At 39.1% G+C, this 22340-nt stretch overlaps 2 protein-coding genes and 1 long non-coding RNA gene across 4 annotated transcripts in view; 1 reads left to right on the top strand and 2 right to left on the bottom strand.

Annotated features, from left to right (window-relative positions):
- The window catches only part of xdh (xanthine dehydrogenase), a 25384-nt gene extending 8518 nt beyond the window's left edge, over positions 1-16866 (bottom strand). The window contains exons 1-23 of the mRNA XM_067583806.1: positions 16705-16866; positions 15299-15356; positions 14141-14237; positions 13630-13738; positions 12514-12640; positions 12141-12202; positions 7981-8073; positions 7792-7872; positions 7559-7703; positions 7262-7354; positions 6297-6448; positions 5745-5838; positions 4681-4790; positions 4243-4427; positions 4003-4165; positions 3233-3322; positions 2939-3108; positions 2716-2842; positions 2517-2636; positions 2327-2423; positions 2114-2235; positions 745-878; positions 580-667 (exon numbers count right to left, since the gene is read on the bottom strand). Of these exons, the coding sequence (XP_067439907.1) occupies positions 580-667; positions 745-878; positions 2114-2235; positions 2327-2423; positions 2517-2636; positions 2716-2842; positions 2939-3108; positions 3233-3322; positions 4003-4165; positions 4243-4427; positions 4681-4790; positions 5745-5838; positions 6297-6448; positions 7262-7354; positions 7559-7703; positions 7792-7872; positions 7981-8073; positions 12141-12202; positions 12514-12640; positions 13630-13738; positions 14141-14237; positions 15299-15356; positions 16705-16806 (2619 nt within the window). The 5' untranslated portion in view covers positions 16807-16866. The remainder of the gene's footprint in view (positions 1-579; positions 668-744; positions 879-2113; positions 2236-2326; positions 2424-2516; positions 2637-2715; positions 2843-2938; positions 3109-3232; positions 3323-4002; positions 4166-4242; positions 4428-4680; positions 4791-5744; positions 5839-6296; positions 6449-7261; positions 7355-7558; positions 7704-7791; positions 7873-7980; positions 8074-12140; positions 12203-12513; positions 12641-13629; positions 13739-14140; positions 14238-15298; positions 15357-16704) is intronic.
- Positions 13670-22340, top strand: part of LOC137177501 (uncharacterized) — a 14067-nt gene continuing 5396 nt past the window's right edge. Inside the window, exon 1 of one of the 2 annotated variants that reach the window (XR_010926135.1) lies at positions 13670-13755. This is a non-coding gene — a long non-coding RNA (uncharacterized lncRNA). The remainder of the gene's footprint in view (positions 13756-22340) is intronic. The other variant, XR_010926136.1, reaches the window with a different exon arrangement.
- Positions 22016-22340, bottom strand: part of LOC137177469 (adenylate cyclase type 8-like) — a 14339-nt gene continuing 14014 nt past the window's right edge. Inside the window, exon 22 of the mRNA XM_067583808.1 lies at positions 22016-22340. This exon is cut by the window's right edge and continues 900 nt beyond it. The gene's annotated coding sequence lies outside the window, so the exon portion shown is untranslated.

Here is a 22340-nt window from a genome sequence, read left to right as displayed (position 1 = left end):
AAAGTCCAAGACGACGTCCTCAAATGTCTTGTTTTGTCCACAACTCAAAGATATTCAGTTTACTGTCATAGAGACTAAAGAAATATTCACGTCTAAGAATCTGGAACCAGAGAATTTAGACATTCACTTATTAAAAAATGACTCAACATGATTAAACGATTAATTTAGTAGTTAGCATCTCATTGATTAACCATTGCAGCTCTTGTAATTACACACAAAATACACTTGGTGTGTTTTTTAAGGCTGATTATTATTTTATGATAATGAGTATATATTATTAAATTGGAAAGTAATTTTTCACAAGAATAAAAACAAAATAATAATCAAAATGTTCTACAAACTTTTGTTGGCTGTGAGTTACAAATTTCTTGTAATGACTTGAGAGGGAAGTTGGAAGCTGTCCTCTCCAGCAGGAGGCGTCCTCAAATTTTTCATTTCATTGATTTGATGCTCATTGATCAACCAGATAAAAAGAATAAAATGATGCAAAATTCATGGTGCACAATATAATAATTACACACAGACTAAAACACAGACTGGTTACAATAGGAAAGGATCAATAACAGGAAGTCGTCTCACCTTGTATTTCCCAAAGAATGGATGTCGTCCTCCAGTGATCAACATGTCTTCGTCTCTGTCCAACATGCACCTGATTGGCCTCTTCAGCCTGATGAACAGACGCACAAAACATTAGAAAACTTAAAATAAAAAGGAAGACTAACTGAATTTGATTGACAGACGTACTTGTTTGCCGCCACGGCGACCACAGTGGACAGGATGGTGGTTCGGCTCTCCTTCCCTCCGAAGCCTCCGCCCATCCTCTTCACCCGGACGACCACCCTGTTGGCGGGGACGCCCAGCGCCTTCGCCACCAGAGACTGACGCACACACACATCATCAGTCAATAATGCAATTTCAGTTCTGTTTTTTATTATATGTTCTATTAATATACGTAGATGCAGTAAAAGCTACAGTAGAAGCAGCACATAGACAGTAGACGTCGGACATAAAGTAGATGATGCAGTAGATACATGAACAGATGTAGTAGAATCAGTAGTAAAGAAGTAATAGAGGCAGTTGTATATGCAGTAGATGTAGTAGTAGATACAGTAGAATCAGAATAGAATCAGTAGTATTGGAAGTTTTGTTAGCAGTAGAAGACACAGTAGATGCAGTATGTAGTATTTTAAACAGTAGAATCAGAGTAGAATTAGTACATTGTGCAGTACATGCAGTACATGCAGTACACTGTGCAGTACACATAGTACATTGTGCAGTACACACAGTACATTGTGCAGTACATGCAGTACATTGTGCAGTACATTGTGCAGTACACACAGTACATTTTGCAGTATATGCAGTACATTGTTCAGTATATGCACTATATGCAGTACGCTGTGCAGTACACACAGTACATTGTGCAGTACACACAGTACATTGTGCAGTACACACAGTACATTGCTCAGTGCATGCAGTACATGTAGTACATTGTGCAGTACATGCAGTACATTGTGCAGTATATGCAGTACATTGTTCAGTACATGCAGTACACTGTACAGTATATGCAGTACATTGTTCAGTACATGCAGTACATTGTGCAGCATATGCAGTACACTGTGCAGTATAAGCAGTATATTGTGCAGTATATGCAGTACACTGTGCAGTATATGTAGTACACTGTTCAGTACATGCAGTACATTGTGCAGTACATGCAGTATATGCAGTACATTGTTCAGTACATGCAGTACATTGTACAGTACATGCAGTACATTGTGCAGTATATGCAGTACATTGTACAGTACATGCAGTATATTGTGCAGTATATGCAGTACATTGTGCAGTATATGCAGTACATTGTGCAGTATATGCAGTATATTGTGCAGTATATGCAGTACATTGTTCAGTACATGCAGTACATTGTACAGTACATGCAGTACATTGTGCAGTATATGCAGTACATTGTGCAGTATATGCAGTATATTGTGCAGTATATGCAGTACATTGTGCAGTACATGCAGTACATTGTGCAGTATATGCAGTATATTGTGCAGTACATGCAGTACATTGTGCAGTATATGCAGTACATTGTGCAGTACATGCAGTACACTCTCACCTGTGTTTTGGAGGCAGACTGCGTGGACACAAACAGCTCCATCTCTCCGTCTTCTCGAGGAACAGCCAGACTGACGTTTGTCTCCAGGTAGAAATGTTCCTGACCTCCCATGTGCATCTCACCTGACAGACAGACACCCAATGATCAATAATTAGTAATCAATACCTGATCAGCTGGCAGGAGAATGTCACACACACACACACACAGTCCTACCCTCCAGGATGTGGTCGGCCTGTTTAAACCCCGCCTCCAGGTCTCCCCTCTGCAAGGTTCTGATTGGCTGATAGAAGGACTTGGTGGCGATGGCTTCCTGTCAATCAACAACACAACACACTAATGATCTCTATTACTTTAATTAATGTTCCACCTGAATGTTCAGGTGTTCAGGTGAAGCTGGTCTCACCTGGATGGTGACGACAGGCTGCAGCTCTTCGTACTGGATCCTGACGGCCTTGGCGGCTCTCTGAGCCTGAAGCTGAGTGTCGGCCACCACGGCGCCGATGATGTGACCCACACATGTTACCTGCAGGGAGGGAGGTCACGTGATCAACCTGCTCATGAAAACCTGAGTTAACTGATTGGTCAGACAAACAGAAACACACCTGGTGGTCGGCGAGGACGGTCTCGTCGTACTCGACCGGTCCGGTGGCGTTGCTGCCGGGGATGTCATCAGCAAACACGAAGCAGACGACGCCGGGCATGGTCCGTGCTGCTGCTGTGTCTATGGAGCTGCAACACACACACACACACACCTGGGTTACACAGCACAGGTGTGTGTTGTACAGGTGTGTGTGTGTGTGTGTGTGTGTGTTTGTGGAGTCTTACAGGATGCGGGCGTGCGCCTTGCTGCTGGTGATGAGTGCCAGGTAGAGCTCGTTCTCGTACAGCGGCACGTCGTCGCAGTAAATGGCCTCGCCCGTCGCCTGCTTCAGAGCCGACAGGTGCATCATGGGACGGCCCACCACGTCGTCCTGACTCCGCCCCTCTGGCACCGCCTGGAGGAGACACAGATTTACACACCTGGACGCTAAAACTGAAAACATTTATCACCTGACGATCACCTGAAAAATCATTGACTTTATTCTAACCGATGAGTTTATCTCTCTGAGTGTTTGTTACCTGGTAGATCTGAACGCTGGTCGGAGTCTCTGGATGATAAATCTCAGTCGCACTCAGACAGTCGGACCCGACCTCGTCCACATTCACACCCTGACAGAGAGAGAGAGAGAGAGATTGTTAGGTGACCAATAGTGGTTGCTAAGTTACTGGTTGCTAGGTGAACGACAGTGGTTGCTAGGTGACTGGTTGCTGGGTGACTGACAGTGGTTGCTAGGTGAGTGGTTGCTAGGTGACTGACAGTGGTTGCTAGGTGACTGGTTGCTAGGTGACTGACAGTGGTTGCTAGGTGACTAGTTGCTAGGTGACTGACAGTGTTTGCTAGGTGAGTGGTTGCTAGGTGACTGACAGTGGTTGCTAGGTGACTGGTTGCTAGGTGACTGACAGTGGTTGCTAGGTGACTAGTTGCTAGGTGACTGACAGTGTTTGCTAGGTGAGTGGTTGCTAGGTGACTGACAGTGGTTGCTAGGTGAGTGGTTGCTAGGTGAGTGGTTGCTAGGTGACTGACAGTGGTTGCTAGGTGAGTGGTTGCTAGGCGAGTGGTTGCTAGGTGACTGACAGCGGTTGCTAGGTGACTGACAGCGGTTGCTAGGTGGTGGCAGTGTAGTGATGGATGTAGTTCTGTGGACACTACAGTGAGCTGTTCAGGGGAACGTGGAGGCAGCGTGAGTTCGTATTAACGGTGCAACAGAGACAGAAAAGGTTTCTTTCCACCTTTGAGGGAAATAAAATATTTGAGGATTGAAAGTAAAAAGTAGAAACAGTCGGCTGACCTGCCCGCTGAGCTTCTGCAGGACTGTCAGGTAGAACTTGTAGAAGAGGCTGAGGGTCAGAGTTCGCCGGTACGTCACCATGCCGCCTGGCACAGAAGGGCTGAGGGTCATCTCCTCAGCCAATGAGGAGCAAACCTCCTGCAGAAGCTCCTCCCCCCACCGCCTGGATGACATCAGAGAGCATTACATCATCTTCCTCCTCCTTCCTCCATTAATCCTGACCTGCTGTGTGTCTGTTACCTTCCCAACACTTTGTTCGCAGTCTTCTTCGCCAGCACCGTGGTCGGCGCCATGCCACCGTAGCTCAGCCGCAAGTCCTCCACGACGTTCGTCCCCGGAGTGAAGGTGACGCTCATCGCCGCGGTGACGATGCTGATGTCATCCTCCCGGCGAGGCGACTGTTTGAAGGCTGAGACAAACTGACTCTGAGGAGGAAAAACAGAAACACCAGCGTCAGATCCTGAACAGAGTCTACAGTTCTGACAGCCGTCGCTAAGTGACTGATAGCTGTTGCTAGGTGACTGACAGTGGTTACTGGGTGGTCGCTAAGTGACTAGCAGTGGATGCTTGGTGATTACTAGTAGACAATGGTTGCTATGTTACAAACAATAGTTGCTAAGTGACAGACAGTAGTTGCTAGGTAACAGACAGAGGTTGCCATGGCGATGCTGTATCTACCTTCTTGCTGTAGGGGATCTCTATAGACAGCAGGATCTCTTGCGGTCGCAGAACCGTCTTCCTGTAACCTGTGAAGAACTTGTCGTCCATCTCAACCACACGGCTGCCATCTGTCACACACAGAGGGTCAAAGGTCAAAGGTCACAACCATGGCTAAGAAACACCAGGAAAATGAACAAACCTTTAACAGTGTCTGAAAACATGAATAACTCAGATTTGCTGGTTGTTTGAACTGAGTGATTTGAATTTTGGGGGGCGGAGCAACACTTTGATTGACATTTTATTGTGACGCTGACATGGAGGTCAAGTCAAGTCCATTTTATCTATACAGCGCCAAATCACAACACAAGTTATCTCAGGACACCCAGATAACCCAACAAGCCCGCCATGAACAAACACATGGCGACAGCAGCAGAGAAGAACGGACTCTAGGTGGACGCCGTCTGACCCGACGCCGTCTGACTCCACCGGTCGGGTTGAGAGAGAAGCAAATACGACGTGAGTCATTTTGAGTATTTAAACCTCTGAACATGTTTTTTTTATAGGTTTCTCTTACACAAGCTGTGATATAAACTTATATAACACGCGTCTACAGACAGAAACAGTGACTCAGCAGTTTTAAAGGTCACTTGAACGCCTCCGGCCGAATACGGAGCACATAAACGCACCGCGACCTTCTGTTCTCATGGACGTTTTTCTCCTTCATCACTTCACATTTAGTATCCAGAGAAATGACTTTATTACTATATATACATATATATATATATATATTACTATATATGATGAGTGTAAAGGATGAAATGAAGTGTGAGCTCTGATCTCAGTAACGAGCTGCTGATGAAACAGATTCGTGGAATAACAAGTTGTGTGTGTGTGTGTGTGTGAGTGAGTGTGTGTGTGTGTGTGTGTGTGTGTGTGTGTGTGTGTGAGTGTGTGTGTGTGTGTGTGTTTGTGTGTGTGTGTGTGTGTGAGTGTGTGTGTGAGTGTGTGTGTGTGTGTGTGTGTGTGAGTGTGTGTGTGAGTGTGTGTGTGTGTGTGTGTGTGTGTGTGTGTGTGTGTGTGACCTTTGTCCATCAGTGTGAGTTTGCAGCCTGCAGCCATAAAAACAGGGTTGAGGTCTGATATGGGACTCGCAGTCATGATGTTTCCACCAACAGCCTGAAACACAAATATATATATTTAGTTATTATACAGAAAAAACAACACAATGTTTTAATATAACAATAACACAATGTACAATATCATACTGTATAACACAGTGCTGTTTTTATAGACAGTAATATTCTTTAAAGTGATTATATTCAAGCTTTCTGAACCTGCTCTTCATCTTCTGGGAGCGCTCCATTCTCCCAGGCCCCCTGAACTACCCGCAGGCTCTGTGTTTCTCTTGAAAAAGTCTCCTATCTCCTGATATCCCTGAACTACCCATCAGAGCTGTGTATTTGTTGGGAACACTGGGAGACGTCTGCTCTCCCAGGCGCCCTGAATGTTTTACTGAAACGTTTCTGAATCAGTTCAACCTTTGAAACAAACTTTTGATAATTGAGCACATTTCAGGACCAGTGTGAAGCTCAGAAAAACCAGCTGCTGTGACCGATGAACAGAGTCAGACTCACCGCAACGTTTCGTATCTGCTGCCCGGCGAACCAGCGCAGCTGCTCCAGGACGGCGAGGAAGACTTCGGTCTGGTGAGGAGGAAGAGTCGCCACCGCCTCCCTAAGCACCGCCCCCATGTGGCTGAGAGTGCACGCTGCACCAAACACCACGCCTGCGCGCACACACACACACACACACACACAGTTTATTCTGATGCTACACAAGCATGCAAACTACACTCACGTTAAAGGACGAGTTCACAGTTTTTTATGTGTGTCTTAAACCAACCGTCAGTCATCAAATGAACATTAAAGCTGTGTTTCTTGCTGTAATCATTCCTCCTGTTCATACTGACCATTAGAAGATCCTTCATAATGACCTTACAATGGAAGTGATGGAGGAAAAAAATGTATTTAAAAGTTTATCTGAAGCTAATATGAAGCTTCAGCGTCCAAATGAGTCAAATCAAGTAGATATCTTTCAACGTTACAGTCTTTTTAGTGCCAAAGTTCCTCTTTTTGTTACTATACTTCCACCTGCAGCTCAACAGGGAAACACTGTCCGAGGAAACACAAAGAGGGAATTTGATGCTAAAAAGACTGTAAATGTGTCAGATATCCACTTGATATGACTAACTCAGACTGCTGAAGCTGAATAGAAGCTTCACACAGACTTTTAAATGACTGTGTGGACACACTGTGGATTTTATCCTCCATCACTAACATTGAAAACACATTTGAAGGATCTTTTAATATCCAGTATGAACAGGAGGAATGTTTACAGACACCTGACTGCTGCTGGTTTAACACACTGGGAACACTGGGAACACTGGGAACACTAACTGCACAATGCAAAGAGTCTGAAGCCAAAATACTCTTCTGTTACGTGACCTGAAACCCAACAAGTCCTGAAAACTATCAGGTTTCAGGTTTGTAGCCAATTTATATTTTCATATATAGTTTAAACTCAGATGTATCAGACTCACCGTCATCAGTGTGCGTCACTGCGTTCAGCTCGGGGATGAAGGTCGGAGCCAAGATGACCGGATACAACATGTTCTTAAACTTCACTTCAATACCTGCACACACACACACACACACACACACACACACAAACACACACACACACATACACACACACACACACACACACACACACACAAACACACACACACACAGTGAATGACAGAATGACAGAATGACTGAGTGAATGTGTGTGTGTGTGTGTGTGTGTGTGTGTGTGTGTGTGTGTGTGTGTGTGTGTGTGTGTGAGACAGACTCACCCACTTCAGTGTTTCCCACCACCACTCGGGCATCTGGATGTTCCCACTTCAGACGCAGAAACTCGTCCAGACTGCCCGGCTGCAGCCACGCCACCCTGTCGCCATGGAAACGCAGCGACTGTGACCTCTGACCTTTGGTGAGAGACTAGAAGAGACGAGAAAAAGGGAATTATGAGACATTTTTAAACTATGAAAGATGAAAAAAAACGTGTGTTTTGTTTTTCGTTTCTCACCATGAGCTCAGGAGGGAAGATGACTTCCTGCGTCGGGTCGAAAGGTGCAAAATCTGCTGTGTTAAAAAGAGACGAAGCTTCCTGCGACATGACCAGCGGTTGGACAGTTAGTAGGATTTGTAAATGCAGTATTTTTACATGGTTGTACTGATACTTTTACTGCAGTAAAGGATCTCAGAGAAAACTCACATCAGCATCTTCCTCTGGAGGTTTCTCAGGCGCGTTCCCGTTGGTCCGACAGCAGCCGTTGTCCCGCCCCCGACCTCCGCAGCAGCCTCCCTCCTGGAAGAAGAAGAAACAAGACGACGAGCTCATGCATCTGTGTTTCCCTCGGCTGCGTGATGAAGATACACAGTTACACTACAGAGCAGCTGTTTACCCTGAAACATCAATAACAAGACATATCTCATATCTTTGGATGTTTGATTGGAAAGATTTCTGACTTTAACTCTAATTATAACTGTTGTGATTATTATTAACTTCCTCTTTCATCTGTTTCACACCAGTAACATCTGTCTCAGCTGATCTGATCACAGGCGAACAGCTGTTAGAACAGATGTGAACGTCCGATCACTCATGAACCACCTTCATTTAGCAGCGTTACCATGGAAACATTGAAAGGTGAAGCTGTATCGACAGATGAATCCAGATGAACACAGTGTTCAAGGGAATATTGGTGTCTTTTGGATTTGCTACTGATGACAGTGAACTCCTCTTTTGTTCTGCGTTATATTTATATGATGTGATTTATTAAACAACTAAACGACCTTTCTGTTTGTGGAGCCTGATGAGAATAAACGATGAACTGCCGCTGGACGTGTGAAACTGCCTCAATCACTTCAGAAGGAAACGACATGTCGTGTCTTTGCTGTGAAGACGTGTGAAGTGGGAAATATCACATGATGATGTAACTGGATGATGAATTTATGTTTATATTTGTTACTTCCTCAGTTTGCTGAACATCCTGAAAGACGCTCAGTCAGCTTCGATGTCTGACTGTGTGTTATTGATGATTAACATGCGTGACGTTAGTGTCTGGGTAAATAAGTCTGTTATATAGTAACTCATAGACGACCTGAGTGTGTCAGTCAGTGAAAACAACGACTGAGCCTTTATTGCTTTTTATAAAATGTAATAATAAACATTAAAACATAAAACAACATATATGTGATGATACATAATCTTTTTGGCTCAAATAAGTCATTTATTTAATAAACCTTGCTGTGAAGCAAACAAAGGTTTCCAAGTTTCAGTAGAATGAAAATACTTTTTGAACCTTTTCGCTTCCCGTATCTCCAGCATACGGTAACCTGGCAACACTATGGCGGCGTAAAGGGAACGCTGGTCCTGCACACTGTATTTAGATCACTTCTACTCAGACACACATGAAATATCTCTACATGCCTTTATTGATTGATTGATTTATTTATTGATTTGTGTCTGCATTGATTGGTTTTCTGACTGTAAGAATAAAACGTCTTTAAATAAGTTGTAGAAATTATTTAATCCAGCCAAATATTTCAGGGCAAAATAGAAATGATTGTGAATCTATTCAGCCTCACATGTGACTGAATGGAGATGATGATAAATGAATATAAAATGTGTTTCTAGCAGATTATAATAATTTTATCTAAATGAAAGTTTAATGAGGAAAAAAAACATCACGGAAAGAAAAATGAAAGCAGGAAGTTGTTTAGGGTTGTTTTGTTTATGTAACGGGAATTTGACTTCTTATATATTTATTATATTTATTTATGTATTAGCTTAGATAAGTGTAATGTAGACTCTGGATTTGTGAAACCACAGTAAAGCTGCAGTTTGTGTTTTGACTTGTGTTTTCTCACATGATCGACCCCGAAGCGTTAAAGACAATGAACCTACAGAGAACGCCTGCATACAGTATGTGCCCATACAAATACAGCTTTCTACAGAAGAAATATTAAACTGAAATATGAGATCTCGTATCAACATGTGATCATGTGGCCTGGATTGGCCACTGGGAGCACTGGGACAGTTCCCAGTGGCCTGTGTGATTCATCTGCTGATTGGCTTGTTTCTGTCACTTCAGCTGCGATATTTTGTACAAGTTGATCACTGAGTTACAGTGATCTGGATGTCTGCAGACAAAAGCATGAATGAGAGTTTGTCCTTCACTGAATGAATGAAATAATTAATCTTAGCAACGCTCCTGGTTTGATCGCTAGCTGCTTTGGTGATGTTGCTAAAATGTTTAGAAAAGTTCAGATCCGAATCAAAGATTTGTGGCTTCTTGGCTGCACTGCCTCGGAAAATTAAAGTCTGTCTTATATAATCTATGGAAAGAAATATTCAGGTGGCAGATAACTTGACTCAGTGTCAACATGTAGATGGAGAACAGTAAAGACTCAAGAATAGACCCCTGAGGAACGCCGCAGGTGGTATTTGCGTAGCTAGAGAAGACATTCTGATACAGAGAAGGTTCCCTCACTCAGGTGAGACTTAACCTATTAACATCCACCGGGTCGCCGGTAACCAGCTTAAACCAGTTACAAGCAGCTTAGCATCATGTAGTAATGAGTAAAAGCAACTGGCACAATTTGGCTACTTGGAGATGTTTTGGAGAAGTTCGGGGACACCAGTGACACCACAAACTAAAAACTCCCTAGCTCCCATAAGGTTAGGTCTAGAGGTCTGGAAGTTTATACAGGTGTGGTTGACAAGATGCAGAAGGTATGTGGTGATTTACATAGTTGTGGCATAAATCATGTCCTAGTTATTGTTATTCAAATATTATTCATTGTAGACGAGGACAAAAAACACTTTGGGCGAAAATTTTTAAAAAAAACGCTGGATATTAAGAGGCTACACCAGTCTAGAGCAGTCCCAGTCACACCTTCCCAGTTCTCTAGTTGATTAATTAATATGCCATGATCAATCAAAACAGTACAACAGCCAGCGTCTGAATTCATCCTAATGTCATTCAAGACTGGTAGAAGTGTATTTTCTGTACTGATATGATCTGAGAATAAACCACTTTCTCCAGGACTTTGGAAAGACATAGTAATTTAGATATGGGTCTAAAATTATTAAGATTATTGGTGTTAAAGTTTGATATTTTCAGTAGGGGTTGAACAACACACCCCTGAAGATAAAGACTTAAAATCGCTTAAATATCTGAAGATAAAAAGGCAGAAACCTCTAAAAGAGGAGGAAGATTTCACACCATTAATCACCCTCAGTCAATCTGACTGGGAAACTGGATGATAAAAGTCAGATACACTTCACTGTGAGGTAGAACAAACAGAGATGGATAAGAGAGTTAATGGTTTTAAATAGCAGCTTGGAGTCAGAGGAAGTATTTGGATCTTTATTCGTTTATGGTGTCATTAAAGCTCTTTCATGGCATTAAAATTGCAGCTTAATTTGGAAGCTTTCTATTTCCGTCATGTCTACACGCCCTTCTAATGGCTTTAGACTATTTAAAGGGAGCTGCAGTGTGCAGAGTGGCAGCACATGGCTTCATAAATCTAGTAGCCAGCTCCTCTGCAGAACATGAGAAATCTAGCGGATGGAGCTGCTGAGAAGCCTGATAGGTGTTACAGAAATTCTCAATGGTCTGTGAAGTGATGGGTTGGAGGTGTCGAGGGTCTCTCAGGCGCTAGAGGAAGATCTAACAGGACAGCTGCATGTTCAGAAACATGCATGTTCATAGTCTGGAGATTCACTGGACTAAAGCTATAAGTATAATTAGATTGATAGTTTGACCGTGTTGATGAGCAGAGACATGCTGAGTACAGTCAAAGGTGTCAATGTCTCCTACTGGTTTAACTTTCTATAATTAGAGTCAAAGATGGAAAGTAAGTGACCAAATTCTGTCAAAAAGTTGCCTTTTGATTTGGGAGGGTGATATCCATCCATACATTTTCTGCCACTTATCTCGGACCAGGTCCTGGTGGCACCAGACTGAGTAAAGACGCCCTCCAGCTCCTCCTGGGGGACCCCAAGGTGTTCCCAAGAGAGATATGTAGTCCCTCCAGCGTGCTCTGGGTCTCCTACCAGTTGGACGTGCCTGGAACACCTCCAGAGGGAGGCGTCCAGGAAGATCCTGAACCAGGTGTCCAAACCACCTCAGATGTGAAGGAGCAGCGGCTCTACTCGCAGTTCCTCACCCTGTCGCTAAGACTGAGTCCAGACCCTCACTGGGGAAAACTCATTTCACCTGCTTGTATCATTCTTTCAGTCACTACCCGAAGCTCGTGACCAGAGGTGAGGGTTGGGATGTAGACCGACCGGCGACACAACAAACAGCAGGGTGGGAGGTCGTGAACAGCGTGTGTGTGTGTGTGTGTGTGTGTGTGTGTGTGTCTCACCACAGTCAAGGTCTTGTATCCCTCCAGTATGGGTCTGTATCCGGTGCAACGACACAGATTTCCTGAAAAAAATGTCATTGTTCTTTTAGTTGACATAGTTTATATTTTACAGTATGAATTAATACATGCTGTACAAGATACATTAACTTTCTTTAATTTACACCAATTAAAACTTCAAATCCCATAATTCCATATCCAAGTATTTAGTGATCAAACTTTTTTACTTATTCTTGACTTTTTGATCTTGTTTTGTGAAACACTTTTGGCTGCATCTTAGAATGAAAGCTGCTATACAAATAAAGTTATTATTATTTAGTTATTAGTGATTATTTTATCTTTCTGTCAATAAACAATCGATCTTCTTCGTTGGTACCTTGGAAGGCCTCCTCCATGTCGGCCATCTTAGGTGTGGGGTTGTTTCTCAGCAGAGCGTACATGGACATGACGATTCCCGGAGTACAGAAACCACACTGCGAGCCGTGAGCCTTCGCTATCCTCTCCTGAACACAAACACGTTTGTAGTGGTTACAGTCAGTCAGAAAACCTGTTTACATCGACTAAAACACACCAAAGACAAAGAAGCTTAAAGCTAGTAATCAATATACCAAATGAAATATAAACGTGGTCGCTCATAGTTGTTAATTATCACCAACTCTGAAGCTCTATGCAGCCTTTTAGCCTCTGTTAGCCTCTAGTTTTGGTCTCAGGAACTATTTTTTGGTGAACAACAGCGTATCCATCCATCCAGTGATTGTGAAGAAATAGTTCCAGCATATAACTCCCCTTAAAACCACAACCTGTGTTTCTTTCATTTTTTTGTGTTCAGATGAAACAAATGTGCTTTAGAGGTGATAGAAGCTGATCAGGCAAGCTGTTTCCACCTCTTTCCAGTCTTTATGCTAAGCTAAGCTAAGCTAAGCTAAGCTAAGCCAACCGGCTGTTTTTGAATTTATGTTTCCTTACTTCTGGAACAAAACCTGGAAGTTTCTTTATAATGAATGAATGAATTGTTCTTTTCATGTCATATTAAAAAAATGATCCAATAATACAACACATTCACCTCCAGTGACTGACATTCATGTTCCAAACAGGAACAAAATCACTGCTGGAAACCACCAGCTGTTTGTAGTCTGACAAACATGTTTTACACAGAAAAACAAAATACATACTGCCCCTAATATAAAACATGTTCCATAAGTAAGAAATCGTTTTTAGTTTGATTAAATAATCTCTTTCTGTAATCATAATACAAAAGAAACCAAATGCATTTCTATTTAATTTGATCTCACATAACTGACAGTTGATCCTTTCTTAATGCCAACATATCGTATCACATAGAAGTTAATGTTTTTAAGCTCGTTGCTGCCCTCTAGTGGCCGAAACTCTAACTGATTATCAATTATTAATATGAATATCCATTTATGTCAATATAATTCATGTTACTTTCATTTAAAAGGCAGGCCTTTCTGAATGTTAGCATTGTTGCTACCTGTACTGGGTGCAGCTTTCGCGCCACGCTGCCGATGCCCTCCACGGTCGTCACGGCAACCAGGTGTAAGGAGCAGAGGGGCGCGAGGCAGGCGTTGACGGCGTGATGACTGGAGCGGAGTTAAAGGTTTGTTTATTTATTTATTTGTTGGTTTATTTGACAGCAGACACACACAAACACAACCGTCGGGCCACAGTTAGCCACACGGCTAACTGACATCTGCGGCAGAAGATGTTAAAAACTATACAATTAACAACGTTAACAAACAGTAAACCACATGAACAACAACATCATACAAGATATACATCACATACAACCATGAATATCTTCATCTGCTCACAGTCGCTTCATTTACTTATCAGAAGTGAAATCGGTTTGTTTCAGACGTCAGATGAGAGCACATGACTGCAGGCTGGTGACACACGCACACCCCCACACACGCACACCCACACACTCATACACACACACTCATACACACACGCATATACACTCATACACTTGGTCAGGATACAGCAGCTGTTGAGTGTGTGTTTGGTATCTGGACAACATGACGGTGCACGCTCCACAGCCGCCTTCAGCACAGCCCAGCTTTGTTCCTGTTAGACGCACTGAACACACACACACACACACACACACACACACACACACACACACACACACACACACACACTCGTGTTAAGTTCACAGTTAATCCATTGAATCATTTACAGTGACGCGTGATAATCTTCAGAGTCTGGTCACGCCGTCAGAAACTGATCTTCTGTTTTTACTGAAAATGAATAAATTATAATATAACAACGAGTCGTGACGTCATCGGCGATGTTGCTATGGTTACCTGCAGTTTAATACACCTGGAGCTCTGATTCAGGTGGAACAGGTGAAGGTTTTTAACAGACGCCTGGCAGCCAATCAGGAGCGTTTCTGTTTCTGTCGCTGCGTGATTAAAGGGGTGAATGTCTCTCTGGTTGTAATTTGGGTGAACTGACCCTTTAATCGCTGGTTTCATGGTTCAGAACTGAGCTGAACTTTCTCTGCAGCTTCATGAGAAACATTATCAGTCTCTCACGCTGCATTTAATGTCCAATAAAAGACTTTACAAAAGGAATCCTGGTGCTTTACAACCGTTTATAATCCAGATATTTACGACCTCTAAACTTTATTTTAGACTTTGACCTGCTGATTCTTATCGTGGTTACTGACCTCAGGCAGTCAGTCAGTACGAGAACACCAGTTAAGCAGTTAACCAATAAACACACATTTAAACCATTAAATTGCAGCTTTCAGTGAGAGTGAGAGCAGCAAACGATCTGAGACGCGCGTCGTCTTTCTTCCTGTTTTTTTTTTTTTTTTTTTTTAAAAACGACTTTTCTGCTCCGCTGATTGTGTCACAGGTTTGTTGCAAAAGCTCGAGTCAGAAATATGTCGAACAAGACAAAGATCAGGTTTGCACGAAGGGTGACAATAGAAAGATGAAATGAGAAGTGCTGACATTTTCTGCTGACATTGTGAAACAGAACATTCAACCAGGACAAAGTGTACAAAATCAGGAAATGCTCAATCTGCATGTGATATTATATATATATATATATATATATATATATATATATATATATATATGTGTGTGTGTGTGTGTGTGTGTGTGTGAGTGTGTGTGTGTGTGTGAGCCTACATTTCCTCCTCAGATACGTCAGCAGGGTCATCTCAGGATCTGCATTCTTCTCAACAATCTGCACAAAATATAGAACATTAATAATATTAATGAAAATAAAATTTTAATTTCTGACAAATAATAATAATTATTATTCCTTAATCTGCGCCTGAAATATTCCAAACCTCTTTATTCAGGTTTGAACACTTTATTGATCCTCCGACATGATAAGAGGAAGCATGCAGCCCTGGTTCACGGCAGTGTGCAATAAAAAATACTAATAAACACAAAGATAATAATAAAAACTGCACAGCTCAGCAGAATGAAAGCTGGGGGAGCAAAGTCCATAATCTGTCTGTTCATTACAACCTTATTGCTTATTTATCAGTTAAATAAACCTACAATCAATGAATTATCAACCTAAACGGAGTAAAACGACTTCAGTTTCATTATAAATTTAAACTCCTTTAAGGTAGAATTTAATGGTTTTCATGGTTTTGGTTCATTTGAAGGATTTTCTTCTCCTTAAATCACACAAAAAATATACTTCAGCCCATTTTATACTAATAAATATCCCCATAAATACCATTAAAATACCTTCATGTTCATCATTATTAATGTTACTGGGCTCAATGTTAGAGAAGCTGAGATTTATTGATCATGTAGCCAGTTAGCTCCTCTGTTAGCCTCCATCTAACAACATGAACACACTTCAAAACATTTTCCACCATATTTACACTCATTTAACTTGTGGTGACGTCGCTCTACTTGGCTGCAGCCTGAGATCCAGACTGACTCTTTTAGGCCACAACACATGATAAGAAAGTGAAGGATTCACTATTTTATCACCAGATTTACATCTAGAAATATGAAACAAACACAAATCTACACAAACTCCCCCAAAAAAACCCTAAATTAACTTTATTTAAATTACATTTCGGATTATTTGTCATTTTCAGTCTCTTCTTTATTCTTTGACGCTTCTCTTACTGAGCTTTTATGTCTCCTGTGAAGCACTAACATCTGTGTCAACATCTTGTTCCACATTATCATGACTCACATCTCACATCGGACTGCGCTGCACAAACTGAAGATTGTTCTTCATTCATTTCTCTTTTCCTATTTTATCACATTTCACTCAACTGTCAACATCATATAAGATAAAAACCCAACAAAAACTACAATAAAGCCTTAAAACAAGTCAACGTCCAGTAATGATCATCATAGGAACGTTACAGATGCTATAAATCACTATGATCTCAGTATTTATTCAGCACAACAGCTTTCTAAAGAAATATCATTATAATCACTAATCAATAACTGATATATAAGGATGTTAAAACACTGCAGGGTCAAAGTGGAGTCACTGTAATATCAGAACTGCATTTAAATGTAACTAGTTTCAGTTGAATATGGTTTATTTTTACCTTCTTCCCATTAACGAAGAAGACGAGCTCGTCAGACCCGGGCTGGGTCTGGGTCTGGGTCTGGGTCTGGGTCTGGGTCTGGGTCCCGTTCACCTCCCTCATGTTGCCGCTGGTCTGTGACTGTGCTGATCTGCTGCTTCTGCTGCCTCAGACGCTGGATCCTCCGGAGAGAGAGAGAGAGAGAGGTGTGTCCTGTTGGTCCCTCCTCCTCCAACCAATCACAGAGGCCGAAATCTGAAGGTGTGCTCAGGTGCTCCCTAATCAATGGGAAGCTTCTCGTAATAACCAATAATCAATCAGCAGATTGGTGACAATCCGTTGACCGGGTCTGGAACTTGCCTGTTTTTCTGTCTTGTCTGAGTAAAACAAAGATTTTATTGGTTGTTACTTGTGAATGACCTACATTACCAGAAGTGACCTTTGACCCTTGATACGGCGCAGTGGTTACGTTCCTCCTCAGGCTAATAATTCACAGCCAGGCTCGTACCTGAAGGTCAAAGGTCAACCTCAACCGTTCAGCTCCAGTTTCTGCTCATTTAATTTGAGTTTGACTCTGAACTGACGACGACGCGTCAGAGTTGATTTTATTAAAACGATTTTATGGCAGAAATGAGCTTAAACACTATAATTATAAAATGTTAATGAAAAAATCATTGCAATAAAATATTAAATACAAAAAACTGATAATAATAATAAAACAATAAATTAATTTAGAAATAAATAATGAGAAAAAGTGTACATAATGATATAAAAACATTTTTAATTAAATAAAAAAGGTGAATAAGATCATACATGGAAATAAAAATGAACTGTAAAATGTTAAAATGGCTAAAATAATAATAATTTGTAATATAACAAAAATTATGATAAAATAATGAACAATAATACTTTAATAAACAAAATAATAATAAAATAAGGTACAAACAGGCTAATGGCAATAAAATGCTACATGCTAATAAATCAATAAATAAATAATATATATAAATAAAGTAAATAGTAATAAAATGAAAATTCATAATTTAATAAAATATTGAACAGTAATAAAATAATAAACTGTAATAAAATCATAATTTGCAATATAATACAAACTGAAATAAAGTAAAATGTAATTAAGTAATGAATGTCAGTGACAGTGAAATGGTACTGAGATAAAGAACAGAATAAATATAATAATACAAAAATGTAATAAAAAATAATAAATTAAATTAATTAGAAAAAAATTGTAATAACAAAAACAAAGAACATTAACACATATAATAATAATAATAATAAAAGCAATTATTTGTAATAAAACTAGATTTTAACAGGATAATTTGTAATACAATAAAAATCTCAGTCAGTATGGTACTAAATAAAAAATGTTCGTAGCTGTAAAATGACCATAAAATAATAAATTACAAAGTTTTAAACAGATTTTATTTGATATATTTCAGCTGGTTCTGACTTTTCTATCCTTTATATCCGTCATGATCAAACAGCATCAAGTCGTTCAGAGACGAAGATGAAGCTTCACGTCTGAACTGCTGTTTGAACTCTTGCATGCTTCACATTAGCGTCGGGTCACTCAGTGATCATGTGATTCGTTCTGCAGCAGAGAGACGATTTGAGTCGCCATCAGTCGCCTCCTCCTCCTCCTCCTCCTCCTCCTCCTCATCATCATCATCATCATCATCACCATCATATATCCACAAACACTTCTGCTCAGAGTCACAGCAGCTCAGTAACTTTTACTACTTTACTACTTTTACTACTTTTACTATTTTTACTACTTTTACTACTTTTACTATTTTTACTACTTTTACTATTTTTACTACTTTTACTACTTTTACTATTTTTACTACTTTTACTACTTTTACTATTTTTACTACTTTTACTATTTTTACTACTTTTACTACTTTTACTACTTTTACTATTTTTACTACTTTTACTACTTTACTACTTTTACTATTTTTACTACTTTTACTACTTTTACTACTTTTACTACTTTTACTATTTTTACTACTTTTACTACTTTTACTACTTTACTACTTTTACTACTTTTACTACTTTTACTACTTTACTACTTTTACTACTTTTACTACTTTTACTACTTTACTACTTTTACTATTTTTACTACTTTTACTACTTTAACTACTTTCCTACTTTTACTATTTTTACTTTTACTACTTTACTACTTTTACTACTTTACTACTTTTACTACTTTTACTACTTTTACTATTTTTACTACTTTTACTACTTTACTACTTTTACTACTTTACTACTTTTACTATTTTTACTTTTACTACTTTACTACTTTTACTATTTTTACTTTTACTACTTTACTACTTTTACTACTTTACTACTTTTACTATTTTTACTTTTACTACTTTTACTACTTTACTACTTTACTACTTTTACTATTTTTACTTTTACTACTTTACTACTTTTACTACTTTACTACTTTTACTATTTTTACTACTTTTACTACTTTTACTACTTTACTACTTTACTACTTTTACTACTTTTACTATTTTTACTTTTACTACTTTACTACTTTTACTACTTTACTACTTTTACTACATCCCTGTTTACTAAATATATTAAACCAAAAACCTTGTTCTGTTTCTATAAGTAGAAATCTACAGTACTATTATCAATATTATTATTATTACAGTAAATGTTCCTTTACTGTCAGATCAGCTGATCAATCAATAAACAGAATCGATTGGTAAAAAACTCCTTCGAGATATTTGAAGTGATCAGAATGTCCTCCATGATGTCGGATATCGATTGATTTCCAGGTCACATGACGCAGGAAGCAGACTGAATGAATCTGATCCGACTTGCAGCTGTTATTATGTCACTGAACAACTTTGACCTTTGACCTGCTGGTGGCGCGACCAGACTCGGGAGGGTTCATCCTCTGAGGAACATCAGTCCGTCTGACTGCTCACAATCACAACCAGCTGAATTCCTCTGAACTCCGTCTGACAGCAGCGGACGAACAATTAATCGATTAGTTTATTGATTTCATATTTTTATACATTTCATATTCTGGACTTTATGAATAGATGGACTTGTATTTCTGCCGTTTCCAATGTGTTTGTGTTGGATATGCTGAAAGAAAACATGTCACTTGTCCGGGTCAGAATCTACTAAACACGACTTAAACAAGTTTTATTAACAACAAATAACAACAAAGACTGAAGTTAACGTCATGTTGCATCTTTATTGAAGTAAATGAAACAGAACAAACATCCACGAGATCACACTGAACACTAACTTCTTTTGATCAGATAAAGGAACAAACACCATGAAAAATACATTTTTTAGCCTCATGTCTTCCACTCCGAGCTGTTAAACGTTTTAAACATCACCTGCTTCACTGATGTTTGTTTCACGCGTCACATGACTGGCCTACTCAATCCTTGATCAGCCAACGGCGTGGGCTACTATCCTTCATAATTTATGATATGAAAAAAATGATGGAAACTTTTGCTTTTTTAACTTATTTATTTATTTATTTATTTGACCACTTGCCTGATGAGGCAGATGAATCAGGTATGTAGAAAAAAAATATGTATCATTTAATAAATTAAGTTTTATTCTGAAAATACTGCCAGAAGGAAATCTATTTCTTCTTCTACTGTATTATTAAAGTTCCTCCACAATTATTCTCTGGTTTCAGCTTCTCGAAGGTGAAAATCATTAACTTTTCTCTGTTTTTATATTAATATAAACTGAACATCTTTGCAGTTTTGACTGTTGGTCATATGAAGACTTCATGAAGAGTTATTACATATAAACAGACTTCAAGACGTATTTCTCTTAAAATCTGCTAATAACAACATACATTAAATACATACAGTACATATATACATACACACATAAACAGATTTTAAGGGAAATAAGTCTTGAAGTCTGTTTATAACAAACTAAGAATTTTCCATACGATTAAAATCACAAACTAGTTTTTTTACTGCTGCATTATGTAAGAAATATAAAAAACCCTCTATAATGATGATGATGATGGTTATTATTATTATTATTATTATTATTATTATTATTATTATTATTATTGTTATTTGCCTGTAGGATGAAAATGGTTTCTTCTTTGATGGATTTCTGTCTGTATATCTGCTGAATCATCAGTTTTCACTTTGGTTTTTAATTATTAATGTTTTTGTTTTATTTATTGGAAAAACACAACTACAACTTGACTTTTATTGTAGTATTTGAGTGTATTTTCCTTCTCAGAATGATTTTTAACATCTTTGCGGGTGTCAAATGTGTCTTTCTGCAGGTTTCAGGAGCTTAAATCTGAAAGTGAGATGTGAGAAAATAAAGTCTGCAAACATTTGGTGTTTTTATCTTTCAGCTGCAGCGTCAGACAGGCGGACGGGTCGTTGTCAGTCACTTTAGGGCAACCTGATAGTGTTTATCAGTGATTAGTTATTAACCTACAAAGACTCACTGAGCTGCAGGTTTGACCTCTCAGAGCACGACAGACGGAAATGAGCTGGTAGATAAATCTGGTTTAATAAACAACTAAACTAACGAGTCAAAGATTTATTTAATTTCTGTTTGTTTACAGGCGATCAGCTGGTTAGAGATCTGGAGCTTTATTGAGTTTTTTTTTAAATGTTGTGATGCTATTTTGCAGATGTTATGATACAAAAGTGTCACACTAGTTTAAAAAATGTTGAAAAATAAAGTTAGAAAGCACATTTTTGTGGAAGTTAATACAAGAAACATCACAACGTTTAAAAGTAACGTTTTCATTCAGGGAACAGTTTTTAGATGCATCTTGAGGATGTAACGAATAAAAAATAAACTATTGAGTAAAAAAACAAAGAAAGTGAAGTTTATGGAGTTTAGATACAAACATACTAATAATAAACACAAAATATACCAAAAATATAAAAGACGAGCTAAAAACTGCACACTTCAAAGTTAAATTACTCAAAAATATTGAAAAATACCAGAAATATTTACAAAACCTAAAACCAAAATGTACATTAAAGCACCAAAGTTTCACTCTTCGTGTGTAATTTATCAAATAAAAACTAATAAAATACAATAAACTGTGAACAAACAGAAATTCACTTATAAATGTTTCTAGATGCCTACATTTATTAAAAAAATGACAAAAACAAATGTAAAACTTCACAACAGTGTACAAAAGGCAATAAATCTCTATGACACATAAATAAAATACAGATGTAGTCGAGTCAAAGACCTGATGCTAATTGTTTTGTGTCCATTGTGTTTAATTACATTTAAAAGGGTTAAAATGTGAAAGTAAACTTATAAATTACTTGCATATGTTCTATTTTGAGGACCTAATTTAAGATTTCTGGTTTTAATCCATTTGAAGAGAATATTTGATGGTAAAAATGTCTCTCTATCAACGAGTTTGGCAAAATCTGACATTACAAGTATTTCATAGTAAATAAAAGTAGTGAACACTTTTATTCTGAATATTAGAATTAATTTGGGAATCTTGTTTTAATATCAGAATTTGGTGCGATAATATTCAGAAAGTCTAGAAAAGCAAACGATTGAATTATTTTATCCTCGTTAAAGTTAACCGTAGCGCTAAACAGGAAGTCTCTACTGAGCATGCTCTGTGGGCCTCTGACGCCATATCCAGTTCT

This window comes from Thunnus thynnus, chromosome 24, assembly GCF_963924715.1.
Source record: "Thunnus thynnus chromosome 24, fThuThy2.1, whole genome shotgun sequence".
Lineage (NCBI taxonomy): Eukaryota > Metazoa > Chordata > Actinopteri > Scombriformes > Scombridae > Thunnus > Thunnus thynnus.
Note: the sequence above shows the minus strand (reverse complement) of the source record. Positions and strands in the feature narration are given on the sequence as shown.